At 37.1% G+C, this 19,071-nt stretch overlaps 1 protein-coding gene across 1 annotated transcript in view; it reads right to left on the bottom strand.

Annotated features, from left to right (window-relative positions):
* Window positions 1-19,071, bottom strand: part of LOC131041394 (DNA mismatch repair protein MLH1) — a 383,111-nt gene that overhangs the window by 130,929 nt on the left and 233,111 nt on the right. The window contains exons 10-11 of the mRNA XM_057974450.2: window positions 17,124-17,218; window positions 16,810-16,918 (exon numbers count right to left, since the gene is read on the bottom strand). Coding sequence (XP_057830433.2) covers window positions 16,810-16,918; window positions 17,124-17,218 — 204 coding nt within the window. The remainder of the gene's footprint in view (window positions 1-16,809; window positions 16,919-17,123; window positions 17,219-19,071) is intronic.

Raw genomic sequence — 19,071 nt, 5'->3', positions numbered from 1 at the left:
AATTGCTTTGCATAACGCTTTATAAACGAAAAAAGATGCGATTTTCAAGACTTGATTACTTTAATCAATTTCGCACACACGTCTATCTAATTTGCAAATATTTTGAATGATTTCAAGAGAGGTGAAGTAGACTTGCCTGGCGAAAATGAATGGCGCGAATCTGCACAACTTGCAAATTTGAATGGAAGAGTTCTGCAATTTTTGAATTTTAACGGTTAACTTCTAATTCAAATTTTCGCGCCTATGGTTTGAAAAGAACTTGCAATTTAGAAACATTTGGGCATAGCGATTTTACTACCTTGGTGATTTCAGCGATTTACTTCAGCGATTTTTTACTTTGTGCGTTTTTCCTTTATGGCTTCAAACTTGGGCGATTTAACCTTATGCGATCTCCTAGCAAATGGAAGAGGTTTTCAAATTATGAAGATTCTCCTGCAACTAACCCCTAAATCGTGGTTTTCGGTGCCTTATGCATTTTTTGAACCTTGAAGGAAAATCGCACCTCCCAAATCCGCGGCTCTTCCCTTTTGCTTGGACGGTGAACTTCAGAAATTAGAAGGGTTTTGCAAGTTTGCATGGACTGAAGCCTTCGTCACTTCTCCCACAATGCTATTTTCGAAAGAATGGGGGAACTTTTTCAGAGTTTAAACACTTCGCATTCATCCCTGGTCACGCAAAGTTCGGCATTTGGGCGTGGTTTGAAAACTTCACCTTTTGCGTTTTTCTTTTATAACGCGATTTTCGGAGGAATGGAGGATTTTGCGAAGTGCGGCACTTTGACCCCCTTTGTCAGCCTCGCAACCTCTGAAGAAATCGCGATTTTCTCCAAGTCGCGATTTTCGGGAGTTGTGCGTGGTTTGCTAAACTTCGGACCTTTCAACAACTTTGTCAACTCTAGCGACTTATAGTGTTTTGAAAATTTCGCAATTTAAGTGTCATTTGAGAATTTCGGACCTTTTGGCAACTTTGCCAATTTCACCTTTTAACACTAACTTAAAGGTTCGAGTTTCGGCCCTTTTGGGCACTTTGCCAACTTTTCACTAAAAAAAATGCAAGTTTCGGCACTTGGGCGAGTTTGTCAACCTTAGCACTTTGCATTCTTTATCTCCTTTGTATCCCTTGGTGAAAATCGGCATTTTTGGGTCCTCGTGCGAACTTCTGACACTTTATCCTTCACTTGGAGGACTTCACCAGCTTCTATCATCCCACGCCTATTTAAGGCAATTTTACAAGCTTGAACAATCTCTTGGAATTCGTGCCCAAGGGCTCGACTGACCTCATGGAATCATAGGCTCCTTTGCTCAACATCATCATCTTATAGACTGATCACGGGCTCGCTCGAAAGGACGCGAGACACTCTGCGCGGAACTCAACAGGGCGAAGACGGAAAAGGCCCTCAAAAAAAAGGGGGACCCTATCGGCAACAGGGAGCGTGTGCAACGCACAACAGGTATGTCCTGGGGCCACAAAAGAAATAAGAAAAGACATTCATGCCATTGTTGCAGCAAGGGAAGAGAAAAAGTTGCAAAGGGAGAGGGCAAAACTAACCATGAGAGCAGCCATAGTTGGATCTCAAGGTGCTTCAATTGACCTTGAAGAAGAAGCATTTTAGGGCATAGTGGGCTCTTGTCGTGGCCCACGTATCCGCAAACCCAACACCACCTCGACCACCACTTATGCTTCTTGTAGTAGAGCACTTGCTGCATCACCATTAGTACCACAATCTATAGGTAATTATTTTGTGCCCAGGAACACACCTAGAGCAAAACCATCATTAGAGGCAATTGGATGGAATAGGGAAATGCATGAGAAAACAGTCATTGCATGTGCCGATTTTTGGTACTTCAACAACATCCCATTCAATGTGGTAGACATTCCTTAGTGGCTTAATTTGGTTACCGCATTGACAGTTTCAAGAAAAGGATACAAGGCCCCTTCTCGCAAGGACTTGGGTGGCAGGTTAGTAATTTAGTCCACTTGATTCCATTTTTAAAAGTTTTTCTTCTTTTTAAATCAAAATTGTGTACTAAGACCTAATTTCACTTTGTACTTGTAGATTGCTCACAAAAGCACTTGATAGGGCAAAAGAAGTGGTGGAAGAGCAAAGAAAGAATGGAAAAAATATGGCTGCACTATTCTTCCCGATGGGTGGACAGATGGCAAAAACCGTACCATAATTAATTTTTGGTTGCTTGCAAGAAAAATGTGGTGTTCTTGAAATCAGTGGATGCCTCCAACAAGGTGAAAAATGCTGAAACTTTGGCTCACATGTTGGAGCAAATTGTCATGGGCACCCCACTCTTTTTTAGACACCTTGTACAATACATGTCCTTGACCTTCTTTTGGAGGGCATAGGAAAACTTGATTGGGTGACACCAGTTGTAAAAGATACAAGGAGGATCACAAAATATATTTACAATCACCCTTGGGTTCTTCACTTGATGAGAGAGCACACACAAGGAAAAGAATTGGTTAGAGCGGGTGTCACAAGGTTTGCAATGATTTATTAACGTTACAAAGCATTTTTGGTGCATGGACGGCTTTGAAACAAATGTTTGTGAGTCAAGCATGGCTACACTCACCTTATTCACATAAGCTTGAAGGAGGGTGTTGCATGCATAGTCTTCGACAACCTATTTGCACAAAGAGCTACAGATATTGTGAAGGTAACTTCAAAACTTGAATATTTAATTATTCTTGATTCAAGTCTCATTATTAATTTGTAACTTCAATAATTAAACTTTTTGTAATTTGTATTTTTCAATTGTAGGTGTTGGAGCCCTTGGTTAGAGTTCTCCGCTTGGTAGATGGATATCAAACCCCAATGGGGTATGTTTACGAGGCCATGGAAATGGCCAAAGAATCTCAAAAATTACTTGAAGGGGGATAGACTCAAATTTGATCCCATTTGGGAAGTTATTGATAAGAGGTGGAACAATTAGTTCCAACCCATTCATGCAACATGGTACTACCTCAACCCTCATTTTAAGTTGGAGGATTCTTATTCAGGTCCCAATGGAGAGGACATGGAGGGCCTCACTACATGCATTCAGAGAATGATACCTCAGGGTTGAGATGAGGGACCTCGTTGTGGCCGAACTCCAAAATTATGAGCAAGCGGTAAGCTATTCTCTTCAGAGTTGGCCAAGAGAGGAAGAACCACTCAAACCCCAAGTATAATATTTGGCGTCTAAAGTAATTGATTATTCGATAAAATATGTTTTCACTTTTCACTTTGCTTTCTAACATTTCAATATTTTATTATGCAGATGCTTGGTCGAAAAGTTGGGGTAGAAATATCCCAAATCTAAAAAAATTTGCCCTCAAAATCTTATGCCAGCCTTGTAGTTTATCCAGTTGTGAGCACAATTGGAGCTTGTTCGAGGCCATCTACACGAAGAAGAGGAGCATGTTAGCTCAAAAACGCTTCAATGACCTTGTCTTTGTGCAATATAATCTTTGATTGCACATGAGGAAGGTAGAGGAAGTACCATCTGGTGTTGAAAATGTAGCTAGGTCGTATCCCTTGATTGGGCCGATCTATCTTGGTAAATTTTAATATGGCCTTTGGCCTTAAAATTTATTGTGTATGGGCCTATTTGGGATATGATGTAACTTGAATTAGGGCAGGCCCTATTTGGGCAAATTAAATATGTGTAACTTGTAAACACAAAATAGGTCAAGACCTATTCATGTAACTTGTGTTCATATGTAACTTGTACTTAACCTAGACCTATTCTTCTTGGCGGGAAAATTGTCTAGGCCGACCAAGAGGGATATTAGAATGTATTATCTCCTATATATTCAAGTTGTTGAGAGCATTCATTATATACATTTTAGCGAACTTCTCCATTCAGCAAGATCATTTATCAGCGAAGCATTCATGAGCATCAGCGATTCACATTACAAGGACAGCGAATCATATTTCAAGGTGTGCAAGCTAGTTCAAGGGACATCGATTCATAACCCAAAAATAGCAAACCATTTCCAGTAGAAGCTAACTATCTTCCAGGGTCTCCACACTCACCTTCAGGTTTGCAATTCATCAGCGAACTCCATTGGTGACTGCAAATAAGTTACATGCTCACCTAATTCAGACGTGCTAAATGCTTCATGTGCTGAAGCTAGTTGTAAAGAGACCTATTGTTCATTGATTAATATGATCTAAGAATTTAGCTAGGTTTTTCACCTCCAAGAGGGAGGTTTTCCCAAGGTATAGTTGTGTTGTGTGTCCTCCTTACTGTGCATTTTTGTTTTCTACTCATTAATTATTAATCTGATCATTAAAAGCTAACATCTCGTCCGATTGATTTCGATGATATAGATCCTTATAGTGATTAGACATCGCAGGAGCAGGCTCCATTGTTTACTGAGGATAACATCTATGATTTGGAGAGGCAAGCTATGGAGGAGGGGGGTAGATTTGGATTCACACTGGATGATATTGAAGAGGATGACGATTCATTGCCAGTGCCAAGAGCAGCTAGAGGCAAAGCTACAACCAGGATGGAGGTTGAGCCATAGCCTGAGCTAGTCATACCGAGCGAGGGGGCACAGCCACAACAGACTTCTAGGATTAGAGCCTCTAGTTCTACCTCTCCCCTAGTTTTTACTAGAGTTGGGAAGAGGAAGATGTAATTTTATTGATGTATTTACTTGGTGAGTTTTTGGTTTTGGCGAGTAGTTCAACTATGTTCAGCCCAATCTGCATTCGTATACATTGTAAGAGTGAAATATTTACCTCTTGGATGCCACAACCCAAAATCCATGGTGTCCTTTATATATTTGAATATTCTTTTGACAACTTGCACATGAGTTTGCTTTGGTGCTGCTTGAAACCATGCCACAAAACCAATTGCCTGCATAATGTTAGGGCTTGAAGCTATCAAATACAATAGGATTCCAATCATCGACCTATAGAGTGTTTGATTTGCCCTGGGTCATTCATTATCCTTGCATAATTTACGTCCTATTACCATGGTTGCGCTGATAGGATTACAATCCTCCATTCTGAACTTCTTCAAAATTCCTTTAATATACTTGGTTTGTGAAATGATCATCCCCTTACCTAATTGAGAAATATGTAGCCCAAGGAAGAAAGATAACTCACCAAGCATAGACATTTCAAATTCTTTTTCAAACTCCTTACAAAATCTTGACACATATGGTCACTACTTCTCCAAAATATAATATCATCCACATACACTACAGCAATCAACTAATTTCACCAACGGTTTTCACATAAAGGTTGCTATTTACAACTCCTTTCTTGAATCATTACTGTTGTAGGTATTTATCCAACCTTGCATACCATGCTTTGGGAGCTTGTTTTAATCCATAGAGCACTTTTTGCAATTTGCACACATAATCCTTGTTTTTTGACCACACAAAACCTTCTGGTTGTTCGTAAACCTCTTCCTCTATATTGCCATTACGGAAAGTGAAATTCACATCCATTTGGCAAACTTAGAAATTCTTTGAGCTAGCAAGAGCTAAAAACATCCTTATCGCCTCCATAGGATCAAAAGGACCAAAGGTTTCTTCGAAATCATTTCCTTCAAATTGAGCATGCCCCTTGCAAACTTATATTGCCTTGTTTCTCACAATTTGTCCATACTCATTTAACTTGTTCCAAAATACCCACTTGGTGCCAATCACATTCTTCTTCGTAGGTCTTGGGACAAGTTCCCAAGTTTCATTCTTCTCAATTTGATCCACTTCCTCTTCCATAGATTTTATCCAATGCTTGTCCTCACTTGCTAATGTAAAGTTCTTTGGTTCTATTTTAGAGAGCAAGCACAAATTTGCATGTTCTAATGTGCTAGTAAATCTCCTCCTTGTTTGAATCTCTGTATCTTTGTCTCCAACAATCAAGTCTTTTTTTTGAATGATTCTTTTGGACAAATTTGGATGGAGTCTTGAGTGGTGCTTTTGATGGTGTCTTTAGGTCCCTTTGCTCAACTGTTTCTTGTTCAGTTTCTTCCTCTGTTTCCTCTTCTTTGCAAACTTCCTAATTTTGAGTAACATCTTCTTGTACTTCTTATTCATAGTGTCTTCCCTCATCTACTTTCACATTAACTTTCAATGACCTATTGTGACCTTTTTCACACATCGCCCCATTGAGAATGGGGACCATCCCTCTTTTCTGCTTTCTAGGGTTTTTGTTAGAGCCTTGTGACCTTCCGACATCAGTATTACCAATTTTGTTAGTTTTGGAAGTCATGAGTCAGTTTGTGTGAGCCATGGTTAGAACAAAGCCTAGACACCGTCAGAGTGCCTAGAAAGGCCGAAGGACGAAGATTGCAATTGATTTGAGTGGATTTGGACAACTTTCTATTTTTGGAAAGTTTGTTTTTTGCTTTTTCCTATTTTTTAGGAAGTTTTGTTTTTGGGACTTTAAGCACAATCCTCGAAATGGCTATTTTTAGAAAGTTTTTCCTATTTTTTAGGGATGCTTGCTTTTTCTATTTTTGGAAGGGGATCTAGGGTTTGCACTGTTGGCACTGAGATGCACTAAAAACAATCATCAAATTCCTCCAAAATTCAAGATTTGATCAAAAAAGCCAATTTCCTATATTTTAGGGATCCTGAGGAATTCAATGGATGAAAGATGTATGAATTTCAAATTTCAAGCAAATCTAAGAAAAATTGCACAAGTTATGAAGATTTTGAGTTTTGATCCCATGATGCATGAGTCAAACAAAGTCTGCCTTGGAGATGGTGTGACCAAGTAAAATGAGGTGCACAAAATCAACCAAGCCCGCCTAGGGAAGAACAAAGAAAATGGAGCAAATGTGTCTAAGTCCGCCCTACATCAGCATGGCCATAGTTCCCTCCAAGATCACCTAACCTGCATATGGTTCATAACTTCTATGAAGTCCGCCCTAGGGAAGTGATTACAAGGTACATGAAACAAGTAAAGTCTGCCTTGGAGGTGTTGAGAAAAGAATCAAGTGAAATTTACCTTGAGGATGAAGAAATATGGCCAAGTCAAAGGGTCATGACTTGAGCAAAGTCCGCCCAAAGACATGAATTTTGGTGCCTAAGTCTCTCTAAGTCCGCCCAATCTGCAAGGTGATGGTGCATGGACTAAGCAAAATCTGCCCTAGAAGACATCACATCATGAAGGTGATGGGTCATGACTTGCGCAAAGTCCGCCCAAGAGAAGAGTAATGGTGCAACATATCATCAAAGTCCAACCTACCTTGCAACTTGAAGTTACTAAGTGCTACCAAGTCCGCCCTACATCAGCACATCATGGTTCCCAACTTCTATAAAGTCCGCCCTATCCTAGTTGAAGTGGAAACTAACTCAAGTAAAGTACGCCCAAGTTTGGAGAACAAAATCAGTCAAGGGTACTTGCTAAAATGGAAGAGAAGAAGTGATGTCAGCAAAGATTCAATCCAAGTTCAAACTAAGGAAGAATTAGAAAGTTTTTTTTATTTTAAAAAGAGAATATTGCGGATCAAGTTCGAGCCACAACTGGAAATGGATTTAGATACTTGCATTGTTGAGCTAAGATGAATAGTTCAAACTTGATAAAGATGACAAGTCAACTAAAGATCAAATTGGAAACTTTCTTTGCAGATTCGAAGGACTGAGAGCTAAATAGAAACAAATTTTAAAGAGATTTCTGAGTTTCTAATTGAGAATTCGAACTCTAACACAAATACCTTCTTCATTCTTCATTTCTTCATTTGAAGTTCGAACTTTCTGGAGCAAATGGAGAGTTTCTAAGAGGTTTTATGCAGGCAAAGGACATTTTGAGAGAATTTTTAAGAGTTTTGCAAGTTGAAAGAAGATTTCAAGAGAATTTCAAGTATAAGTCTGAGTTTTCAACCATTTTCCACGACTTTGCACACAGATTTTGGAAGAACCTTGATTGGAGGGCAAAATCATTAATTTTCTGAGTTAAACTTCTGATTTTACCTCCTTGGCAGCTTCTTTTCCCTTCTTCCTCATTCTTCCAAAGGTGCAAATGGATTCTATGGGCAGAGTATTGGGTTCTCAATCTGGTTTTTCTTCAAAGTTTTAAAAAGAAAGAATGAATCCAACAGATTTTCCTTCTTTTCTTTCTCATTTTCTGCCTTGTGAGCAAGTCAGTATGATCCCAATCAAGTTGTCTTGGACTTAGTTCTGATTTTCGATTGAAATCAGACATGCAGCTTCCTGAGTTTGGTTATATTCAAGGGATTTTCTTGATATTTTCAGAATATCCAAGTGCTGAAAAATCCCATTTAAAGTGCTAAGTGTTGGAGAGAGAGTAAAATTGTGATACACTTAGCTGCTAACCTTCAAAGTTTACACTCAAAGTGAGGACTCTAACTTAATTTCTTTTGGTTTTGCAAGTTTTGGATGAGAACTGAGGCGGGATCATCACAGAAAACACAAATGGAGTTTCAAGCCAAATTCGGAATTGAAGACAAGTCCACAAGCAAGGTTCGTCCAAGCATAAAGATGGCCAAAATTTGGCAAACTATGAGAAATACTTCACAAAGGGATTCTTCCCCAAATTCGAGGCACTTGAAAGAATCTCAAGGCATCAAGAAAGAAAAGTCCTCGGACTTGATAAAAAATTAAATAAATTTCAGACTTCTTGGGGAATTTCATCTACAATAATAGACCTATGTAAGCAATCAAGACAACTTCTTGAAGGATTTCATCTTCTGAAGAATTAAGGACAAGACAAGAAAAAAACAAATTTCCATACTTAGACAATTTCTTGACACAAATTGGAGAATTCAGAGAGGACATCCAACACGGTGAGGTGGTGCCTCGTCATCTTCCAACCAATTAGATTGTTCCAAGTCAACATGTCCAGGTTCATTGAACCTGACTTATCCACAAAAGCTTCTAGAGGGCACACTTCACAATGCAACTACCTTCTATTTTTATTGTTGGTTCATATTTAGCAAGAAGGACAAGTGTCCCCAAATGTATTTTTCTCATTGGTCGAGGGGTAGTTAGTTGTAACAAACCCTAATTAGAGTTTTATTTATTCGATCTGGGCCCTTGATCACTGTTCGATCTCGGCCATTCAAAAATTTTAGACTCCTATATGGTTGCCTCCTCTCATTTGGTGAGTGTGAGGTTTTTGAAATATTGTTGCAAGGTCATTTTTGGATAATACATTACTTGTGTGCTTTCTCTAAAGGCCTTGTAATCTCTTTTGTCTGAATGATTACCAAGGTTTTCAATTTCCTCAACACAAAAGTTTAGATTATATTTCATGTATGTTAGATTGAATGCAAGATCTGATAATTATTGATTTGTGGTGTATCTCCGCTCATACTTTTGATGAATAGATGGTTTTTATTCATTGTGTAAAGTTAGTCTGAGCTTTCCTTTGTGTATGCTTAACTTCCGATCATAAGCACATCCCTAGAAGATTGCATCCACTTTGTGTAGTTGTCTTAAGAGGTGAAGCAAAGTGTGGTTATTGAGATCACCTGGTCAATACTATCTCTTGAATTCATAGGAATAGAATAGAATTTCTAAAACCTTGTCTCCTTTTCAGTTTTTCCATGATCCAAGTCCCAAATGATAGAGCTTCATTGTCTAAACCTTCATTGCGAATTGAACGAGGCAAGCGTAAGTCCCTTTGTGTATTACCAGCATATTAGAACGCCCATTGAACTTATCCACACGTCAAGACCTGACAAAAGAAACCTTGGAATCGCCATATGATCTTCTAGCAATCTTAGCATACGCGGTGATTTTGTTCAAGGGAGGATAAATTATCTTCGGGTACTTTATTCTAATGTTCGGTATATGATAAAACGTACACCAACATGACCTTGTGCAGCCTCTTATTATAGCATTTGTACACTTAACTTTTGTGGAGTAGACTAGGAAAATTCCTTCATCAGCTCTAGAATCAAACTTCCCTAGATCTTCTTCATCTCTCCTTATGTATCATTTTTTTCCAAACACTTTGAAAGAACTGCTGTATTCGTGAGTCCCATTTACCTACTTTTGGTCATTCCCAGACATTAATATAATTTCTTTCATTCATTTATTCTTTCTTTCTTTCTTTCAATAGTCAGTAGATTAAATGTATTGGTATATTGAAATCTAATTCTCATTTTCTATAATACAGAGTTTAAACTCTTGAAAAACTTCTATATGACTCAATCAAAATATTGATTTGTGAAATCATATGCAAAAAAGGTTGCAAACAGCAGGGTTTCTAAAAGGAAGATTCAACCAGCAAGAAGCTCTAACACAATCCAGCTGTAGACAAGGGTTGGGATGCCCCTGGTTATCATCCAGAAGTCATTACCACACCCCAAACACCTGGACCAATCCGAGCCTATGTCGGAAGGAACTGCTGGAGAATCACAACAAACCAATCACAGTGAAGAACCAAAATAAACATGTCCATAACAGCAGGACCAGTCTGCTTCTTGCAAAGCTTATTTGGTACAATTTTTGTAAGCCATCAAGTATGTTGTAAAACCCAACACTATTAGAGTCTATACACTTTGTAAATCTCTGCTTTATGTATATTCCAGGGGGTTGCTTGAAGAATTGCTAGGTAATTAGTTTATATCATGATGCTCCTATTACTTTTCTTAGTTTTGCATACCCTTGTACCTATGTAATAAAAGATGTCTTGTAGGACTCAGATCCAGCTGTAAGATTTGTAAATCTCTGATGACAGACATATTCCAGCTTACTTTTGTCTTCTTATAAGCTAACTGGTTTGTAACTTTCTTTCTCTTATACATACAATAAACTTCAGTTTGAAAATAGAGAAACAAAGAAAAAAAATGCATTGTTATTCTTATTACCATTTGCCATGTCCCATTCTCTGGAACCAAAAAATTATTTGAAGACCTGTAGCCTACTTCTATTTTATATAGACTAAGGGGCAAGTTAAGGGAAATAAATTCATATAACACTGTAATCTGAGCCCAATCATTTTTAAATTAAAATGGCAATTAAGTGTTATTGAAAGTCATCTCAATGAGACATTATTAGGCCTATGTATTTCTTTATTTAATAATTTTTTACTAGAAGAGAAAAATGGAATAATAAGAAGCCAAAAGTAGAGGTGCCTACATAGGGAAGCCAAGCCCCCAAATTGAGATATCCATTCTTATTATTATTGAATCCAATTTTAAAATTTGAACACTCACGGATGAAAACCCTTGGTTGGCGAATTCCAAAGCACAATTGTAATAAGAACCTGAACTATAAGCCCCCACGTTGAGATATCCATTCTCATTATTATCAAATCCAATTTTAAAATTTGAACACTGAAGGATGAAAACCCTTGGTTGGCGAATTCCAAAGCACAATTGTAATAAGAACCTGAACTATAAGACAATTCTTACAGTTGTTTTTAATCTTCTGCGATATCATACTAAAATCTGAAAATCTGGCTTCATCATACCTTGAACTAGAAAGAACAATAAGTCTGCCTTCTTTGTCATTCTTGAGGTCTTCTTGGGGTGAGAGACATTGGGCTGCCTGTGCAACCTCATGAGATCCAACCCCCAATATATTCATACTTGCTACCTTTGGCACATTGTCCATTAAAGCCTTCAACATTATCTGTTGTATTTTCTGGATGTGTTGATCATGTGAATGCATTCGTTGGACTCCCAATGCAATATCCAAATGACATAATTTAATCTGAAAACTCATCTTTTGTTCATGTTGTGAACCCATGTGTTCATGCCTTCGCTGCAAATTCTCTCTTAATTGAGCAGCTATCATCTTAGCATGCTCAGTTTTCTACATCCATTCCTCACACTGTTCTAGTGTAAAATTCCCAATCTGAGTTTAATGCATAAGTTCTGTTATTTTATTTCCAGATCAATTATATTCTCATGTACTTGTTAGAAATGGCTGGCTTTGGAAGTTTTCTGTCTGTTTTGACACTACTGACCCAGTCTATGGTGTATTTCTGGTAATTTTATGGGAATTGATTATTGTATGAATAACACCTCCCACTTCAATTGACACACAGGAAATGATATTCGCACAGTTTTACAACAGCCAAACTGATCAATTATGCAGGAATTCACTTTCATTTAATGAGCAGATATTAAAAGCAGTTTGCACCTGATTTAAAGTTGCAATTCAGTGCATGTTGTTGCTTCCAGAAAACACAAGGAATATTTGTGATCAATGCTTTTGATTCCAACCGTTATCTCCAAGATGCTCCCGCCTTGAAGTCTGAATAATGTGATATGAAACTTTTGATGCCAACCATTATTTCCAGGATGCTCCCGCTTGAAGTCTGAATGATGCGATATAAATGGTGCTGCTACATTGGATTTTATCCTACAAAAATATTTCACAATGATGGTATCTATGCTACGATCCAAATGCAGAGTTTGAAACCTTTTCTTCACCTGGCAGGAGGAATATCGATATGACTTAAAACTGAGTTCTTTCCAGATAACCGTCAGATATAGGATGGACCGTGTACAATATCAAATCTTCCATATATATAAAATGAATAGTCACATGATGAATCCACTCAGACCTGATATCAGGTAATACTTTTGAATGTTCTCTAGCGTTTGCAATGTACACATGAATTACTGGCATTCACAAGGATACCAGGCAATGTTCTCATGATCTCCGTTGACAATATTCACTACTTCAAGAAATATTAATGCAAGGTTGACTCGGCCAATAGGAGAGCCCCATTTAACAAATATTTGCCCCAAACTATAGTGCAAAATTTTTCAAATATTTGACTTCAAACTTGTAATATAAAAAATATAGGTAAAGCCCGATAAAATTAATTTTCAGCTCATACATTATAAAATCAACATCCTGTGCAGAATACTAGATGTGCTCCAACAGGTGTTAGCAATATAATCCAGATATATATAGATTCACTACAGAAAGTCACTAATAATTATAGTAATTCCTTCTGATATTAACTTCTATAAAACCTGTGATTTTCTGATTTGCTTATTTACTGTAGATCTCCATTTAAGCCCAAACTAAAGACTCTGACTGAATCTCCCAAGTCCATTTAGGTCAAGTCTTCCACTGACGAAAATGGTGATCCTGGCTCCAATTCCAAGAATACAAGTTTGAGAAAATTCTCAAAACATTACAAAATTAATTATTCCAGACATGTCCTCCAATCCCAAGACTATTATTATAATAATAATAATCGGTTCCAACAATTTCTTGGAAGGTTATGTGACTTAAATTAATTTGTTCTAAAGTCACATTAATTAATTATTTGATATTACTTTAATAATTAATATTACTCTCATTTATTAAGGTAGCTCGTGGAAAAGGGACATTACATGTAGAGTCCTCTCCACATCTTCAGCACTATACAATAGCTTCCTTGACTCCTTGTCTATTGCTGGTGTAAAGGAAAATGTTTCATCAGCTGTCATAGAGACATCATGAAAGTTTGATTTCTCCCCAACCTGCTATTCTGACTCTTCTTCTTTGTTTGTCCCTATCTTATCGAAATCTGATTCTATGATCTCATCTATGTACTCATTTGTAGCAGAAAAAACATATGAAGATTCATTTTCATCCTCCTTAGAATCAAAAATAATTTCCTCTTCTTTTATTTCTTTGCAAGCTTCCTGAAATCATGGCAGAAATTTACTGTTATATGTGCATTGGTGATTAGGCCCCTATTTCGTTTTGCATGAAAAGCAAAGGTTTTGTCTTCTCAATTCATTTCTGCTGACTGCTTGATTTCTTACATTTGAAGAATTCTTTTTGTTTGTCTCTGTGTCCTCTGAAAATTCAAGTTGCTCAAACAATTTTGTTAAGTTCCCACCATGCTTTTGAAGCACTGCATTTTAATTAAACATTCTAAAAAAAATTCTTCAGAGGACTTCATCTTGCCTGACTAACAAATTACCGCAGCTCCTAACCCGATAGGCTGGCAGGGTCAAATCTCTGATACCACTGTAATATCTCCTATTGATCTAAACCTATTTTCACGTTTCCACTCTTTGTACTTTTTTCAAACAGTTTGCTTTACTTAAAGTAGAATTATATGCCATGTTGTCCTCTTGTGAATTTGTTTCAGTTTAACATTTTCGAACTTGCAATAAATTGTTGATAAAGTAATGATAGAATTAACCTTCTTAAGCATTAAGATAAATTGCAAGAAAGTCTGAACTACTGCTGCATATTAACTCATTATCTCTATGAAGGAGAATACCACAAACCTCTTCAGGAAAGTACAGTTTGGGAAAAGATTAAAATTCTGACCTTTTATTTGCTGCAGCACCAAATAAGATTCAGATTACAATCAATACATTAATTCAACTCTTCTTAATACCTGGAAATGATCATTCACAGAAAGCTGTTGTGAATGATTGTTGAACTGCTGGAAATGGTCATTAACATAAGGCTGCTGTGAATGATTGCTAGTATGCACAACATACTTCTTCTGAATTGATGATTTCAGTAAAGGGCAATTAATGTCCAGGCTTAAGCCCATCTGCAAAGCTACAGACACTACCAACAACAATGTCTTTGCCCACCAATGAAGACAGAAATCGCCTAAATGAAAGCTTTTCAATCATTACACGTATTGCTCAGATTGGTGTTGCCATATCCAGGATAGAGAAGTTAGAATGATATTGCCGTCTCCAAGATAGAAGAGATACTTCAATGCTTCCTAACCTTGAAAAAAAATCTATGATTTACCAGTAGTAATTTCAAAATTTTATTTAAAAAACTGCCCAAATAATGAACTTGTGATTTCAAAAAAATTGCTAGAAAACAACTTCATACAATCATACGACAATCTTTTGGCACTTTTGTGTCCTGTGTGTGTGATTTGTTGCTGTCGGCAGCAGTCCATAGAACTCCATACATTCACCGATCCCAGGAAATTTCTGTAGATGGTTTTGATACCATATTACAAAAAATGAAAACACAGAATAATTACCAAGATATTTGATATTAACGAAGGAGTGAAAGTTTCCTTAAATAAGAGTTACAAATGATCTATCCATAAAGTATAAGATCGACAACTAAGAAAGCCATGGATAAGAATCAGTGCTCCTCGGGGACGTGTCTGCTGCCTTGGTACCCCTGTCCCCATCCCTAAATGTTTCAGAAACTCGGCAACTTGAGGACTTGGGGTTTCATTGCCTGAGATGGCCCCTTATACTAGCAATGACTCAAACTCAAGCTCTGATTTTGATACAGACCTACCAGTTGCATCTATTAATTAGGGATAGCCATATATTTTCTATGTTTTTGTCATTTTATAGTTGCGACTTAGAGCCTTTAGGCATTTTGTTATAATTCTTATATAATATGTATGCACATTAACAATGAAAGCATTTGAATTTTGTTAATTTGTTTGTCAATTCTCATCTGAAACCTCAATTCAAATCTAATGTTATGTACCCTCGGGGACGTGTCTGTTGCCTTCGTACCCCTGTCCCCATCCCTAAATGTTTCAGAAACTCGGCGACTTGAGGACTTGGGGTTTCATTGCCTGAGATGGCCCCTTATACTAGCAATGACTCAAACTCAAGCTCTGATTTTGATACAGACCTACCAGTTGCATCTATTAATTAGGGATAGCTATATATTTTCTATGTTTTTGTCATTTTGTAGTTGCGACTTAGAGCCTTTAGGCATTTTGTTATAATTCTTATATAATATGTATGCACATTAACAATGAAAGCATTTGAATTTTGTTAATTTGTTTGTCAATTCTCATGTGAAACCTCAATTCAAATCTAATGTTATGTTCTAAGCTTCTACAACATCTATGATGAATGCTTTATCAATGTTATGACATGAATACTTGAAATTTCTCTATATTTTTTAAATTTTCCCTATTCTTCAGTAGCTGTCCCCTGCCTTCCCCTAAAAAATGGCCCAAAAGTACCCCCATACTGAAAACACGTCCTGCCGTCTCTTGTCGTCCCCATCCCCGAAACTTGGGAGCATAGATAAGAACTTATCTAAAAGAATAAAAGAATATTCCTAAAGAATAAGTTGACCATTGTTGACTAAATATTACGTTAATATGCCCTAGTTTAATTTGGCTGTTACAAGCCTTTGGAACAAGGTTTTTAGCTCTTTAGGAGCTGCAGCTGCTGCCATGCAAGGTCACATTTTAACTGTTAGCTGCACCTCATATTTCAGGGCTGCACCTCACTTTTCCACATACTTTTGGGCTGTTTCTAGCATGATATGAGTCCGTGCCCATCTTTAACCAGCAGCTAGGACCACTGTACTGCTGTTCCCAGTGCAGCACCTTCCAGTACAGGCCACATAGAAGCATTTGGACATTTGTTTCAAGAGTGTATACTGCCCATACAGTTGCATGGTTATTTTGTAATTAGAAACATTAGTTTGCTTGTGTATTTGTTTATCATTTTGTTGTCCAGTTCAGACCTATTAATTGATATCCTCAATGCTATGAAAAATTATTTATTTCCAACAACATTAATGGAAGACATAAATTATATCTCATATTATACATGTTTTCAAGGGTTAACAAAATTGTTTTAGTCGTTCATTTTTTCAGATCTGCAATGCAGGCAAGTTATTAATTCTGAAACTTCATTTTCCTGATCAGCATTGATTAGGTTTTAAGTTTCTCCATTTTCCATTTTCAGTTTCTACATATACTCAGAAAACTACCAAAAAAATTGCATATTTTCCTAGAGTTCCCAACTGGGGACATTACACCATTTATACTACAACTTTTTATATGGTATAACTGGATATTTGTGGGCTAGGGAAGCTACAAGTTAAACCAAGATATATATTTTATTCTACTTTCAAGCAATCTGCATGACACATCATTGTGAGTTAAGACAAGCATCTGACCTTAGTTTCACGACATTCACAAGATACAATTGTGTCTTGTATTGCACCAATGCCGAAGTGTTGTCTGCCATCCCAACATATGTACAATCTTTGACAATATCCAATAGCCCTGCAGCATTTTCTTGGTTAGCAATCCCAAGCACATTGCTTGCCAACATTATTCACTTTAAAAACGAGAAAACAAAGAAACCAACAAACAACAAAAGTGATCGTCCAAGTTTACACAAAAAATTTCTCATCTCTAGTGATTTATAAAAGCTTGATGCAATGTTACTCATGATATCTACAAATACAAGGTTGGCATTATACACCACCTGAGTGAGTATTCCGATCAACAGCATCCATGAGCTCATGTATGCTTGTCAAATCTGCAGTTTCCTTTGGATTGCGTCTTTGTCTTACAGCATGCCTACCATGAAATTCAAATAAATGTTTGCAAAATTGAGAACTCTCCTCCACCATAACAAAAGGGCATTTCTAACTTGGATTTTCCTTGTAAATACTACCAATGAAGGCCATAACCACAGAAAGATAATTGGACCAACACATATGAAAACACAAAGCATCTGCTTAATTTAGATAATTCCACATGCTTTTTTACTTGGTAAAACATGTGCATTCTACCAAGACAGACTAATATTTATGAACCTAAATTAAATTCAAATATAAAATATTTGCCAACCAAGGTCCAGATTTATAAATGCTTCACTCTCAGAGGTTATCCAGATAAAAAGAAAATGCTACAATCCACAAAAAGGAAGCAGAGTTATGGTTATGCATCTCTCGTAGGAACAATAACACTCAACTACACTAAACTCTGGCTCTAACAAAGTTGGTAACAATTCCACTTGCAAACAAAAGAGGACCAAACAAGTCACCAAGACCCAAAGATAAAGATTTCTGATACATAACACAAAAATATTTAAGAAAAGAAGAATCAGTAACAATGTAAAATTCCTAGCAAATTTTTGGGCAATTATTCCTCCGTCTTATCAATGGGTTTGGAAGTTTTCTAATTGTTTTCTGACTTATATAGCAGGGATAACATTCAACTTGGAAATATGACAGACATTATCATATTTAATTCTGACTTTTATTCTTCATGCAATAAGGTGTGACAGCATTTGTATTGCCTCTGGGTTACCTACTCATTGTATACAATGCTAAGCATGAATCGCACCAGCTCCAGTTACCACACATAGCAGTGCTAATGCCACCAATTTGCTTCTGTCCTTTCCATGACCACATGCAGGACTTCAGACCCTTCAACAATTCCTCTCCAAGGACAGGCAATGAAGATGTAAGTCTGCAATATCACTTCCAGTTTGCTATTACTGTCCTAATCTCAGTCAATGATCCAGTAACTCCCTCACATGTCCCATAGAATGGTGGAATCAATGCCCAAAGGAAGCCACAAACAGCAGGAACCACTAATGCCATTTTTGAGATATTTATCCATTTTCATATGCCTATACATACAGCTCTTCAACCCAGCAACAGGATACAGCCAACACCTAATATATGGTCATTAATTTGATTTCCCAACACCAAATGATAGTCAGCAAGTATGGTGGCTCTTATAGACTGTGGTTTATAATTGAAAGTTTTTCCATAGTCCACCTCAGATGTCTGCAATAAGTTCCATGACCAGCTGGTTACACGACCTCACCCAATGTATCAATTCCCACACCAAAATCACCCAGCAAACCCCTATTTAATTTACAAATTCCCAAATTGCCCAAATCTGGTACCCCAACCAGCAGGTAAGATAAATATTAGCAAAGAGTGGCATCCATAATGTCTCTTTGGCAAACTCAAACCTCCAAATTCTGCAAATTTCGTTCGAAATTTGTCATTGATGTCAAAGGTATGAAAATGAAGTTGTCATTGATGTCAAAGTCATGTCAACAAGATGTATGAACTAGATTGTTTATTTGATTATCATTAATGTCAAGGAGTAAGGTTTGATTGGGGCACACAATGGTAAAGTTAAATAGAGCAAGGTTTGAAGATAAAAGACTGGATTTGTCTGTGATGTACAGATGTTTGAAGACATATGATTAAGCTAGCTCATTTTATTGATGCCCAAGGCAAACAACCATTAAAGCTAAAAATATAAATCAGAAGTGCCTCTAAGTGAACTCAAACAAAAAAAGTGTAACACCTAAATAAAATAAAGCACCTAAATTTAGCTTAAGTGAAAAAGCAATTAAAGGACCTAATTAATAAATAATAAGATAACTGTCCTAAAAGTACTCCAAC

Source organism: Cryptomeria japonica, chromosome 11 (genome assembly GCF_030272615.1).
Source record: "Cryptomeria japonica chromosome 11, Sugi_1.0, whole genome shotgun sequence".
NCBI classification, from domain to species: domain Eukaryota; kingdom Viridiplantae; phylum Streptophyta; class Pinopsida; order Cupressales; family Cupressaceae; genus Cryptomeria; species Cryptomeria japonica.
Note: the sequence above shows the minus strand (reverse complement) of the source record. Positions and strands in the feature narration are given on the sequence as shown.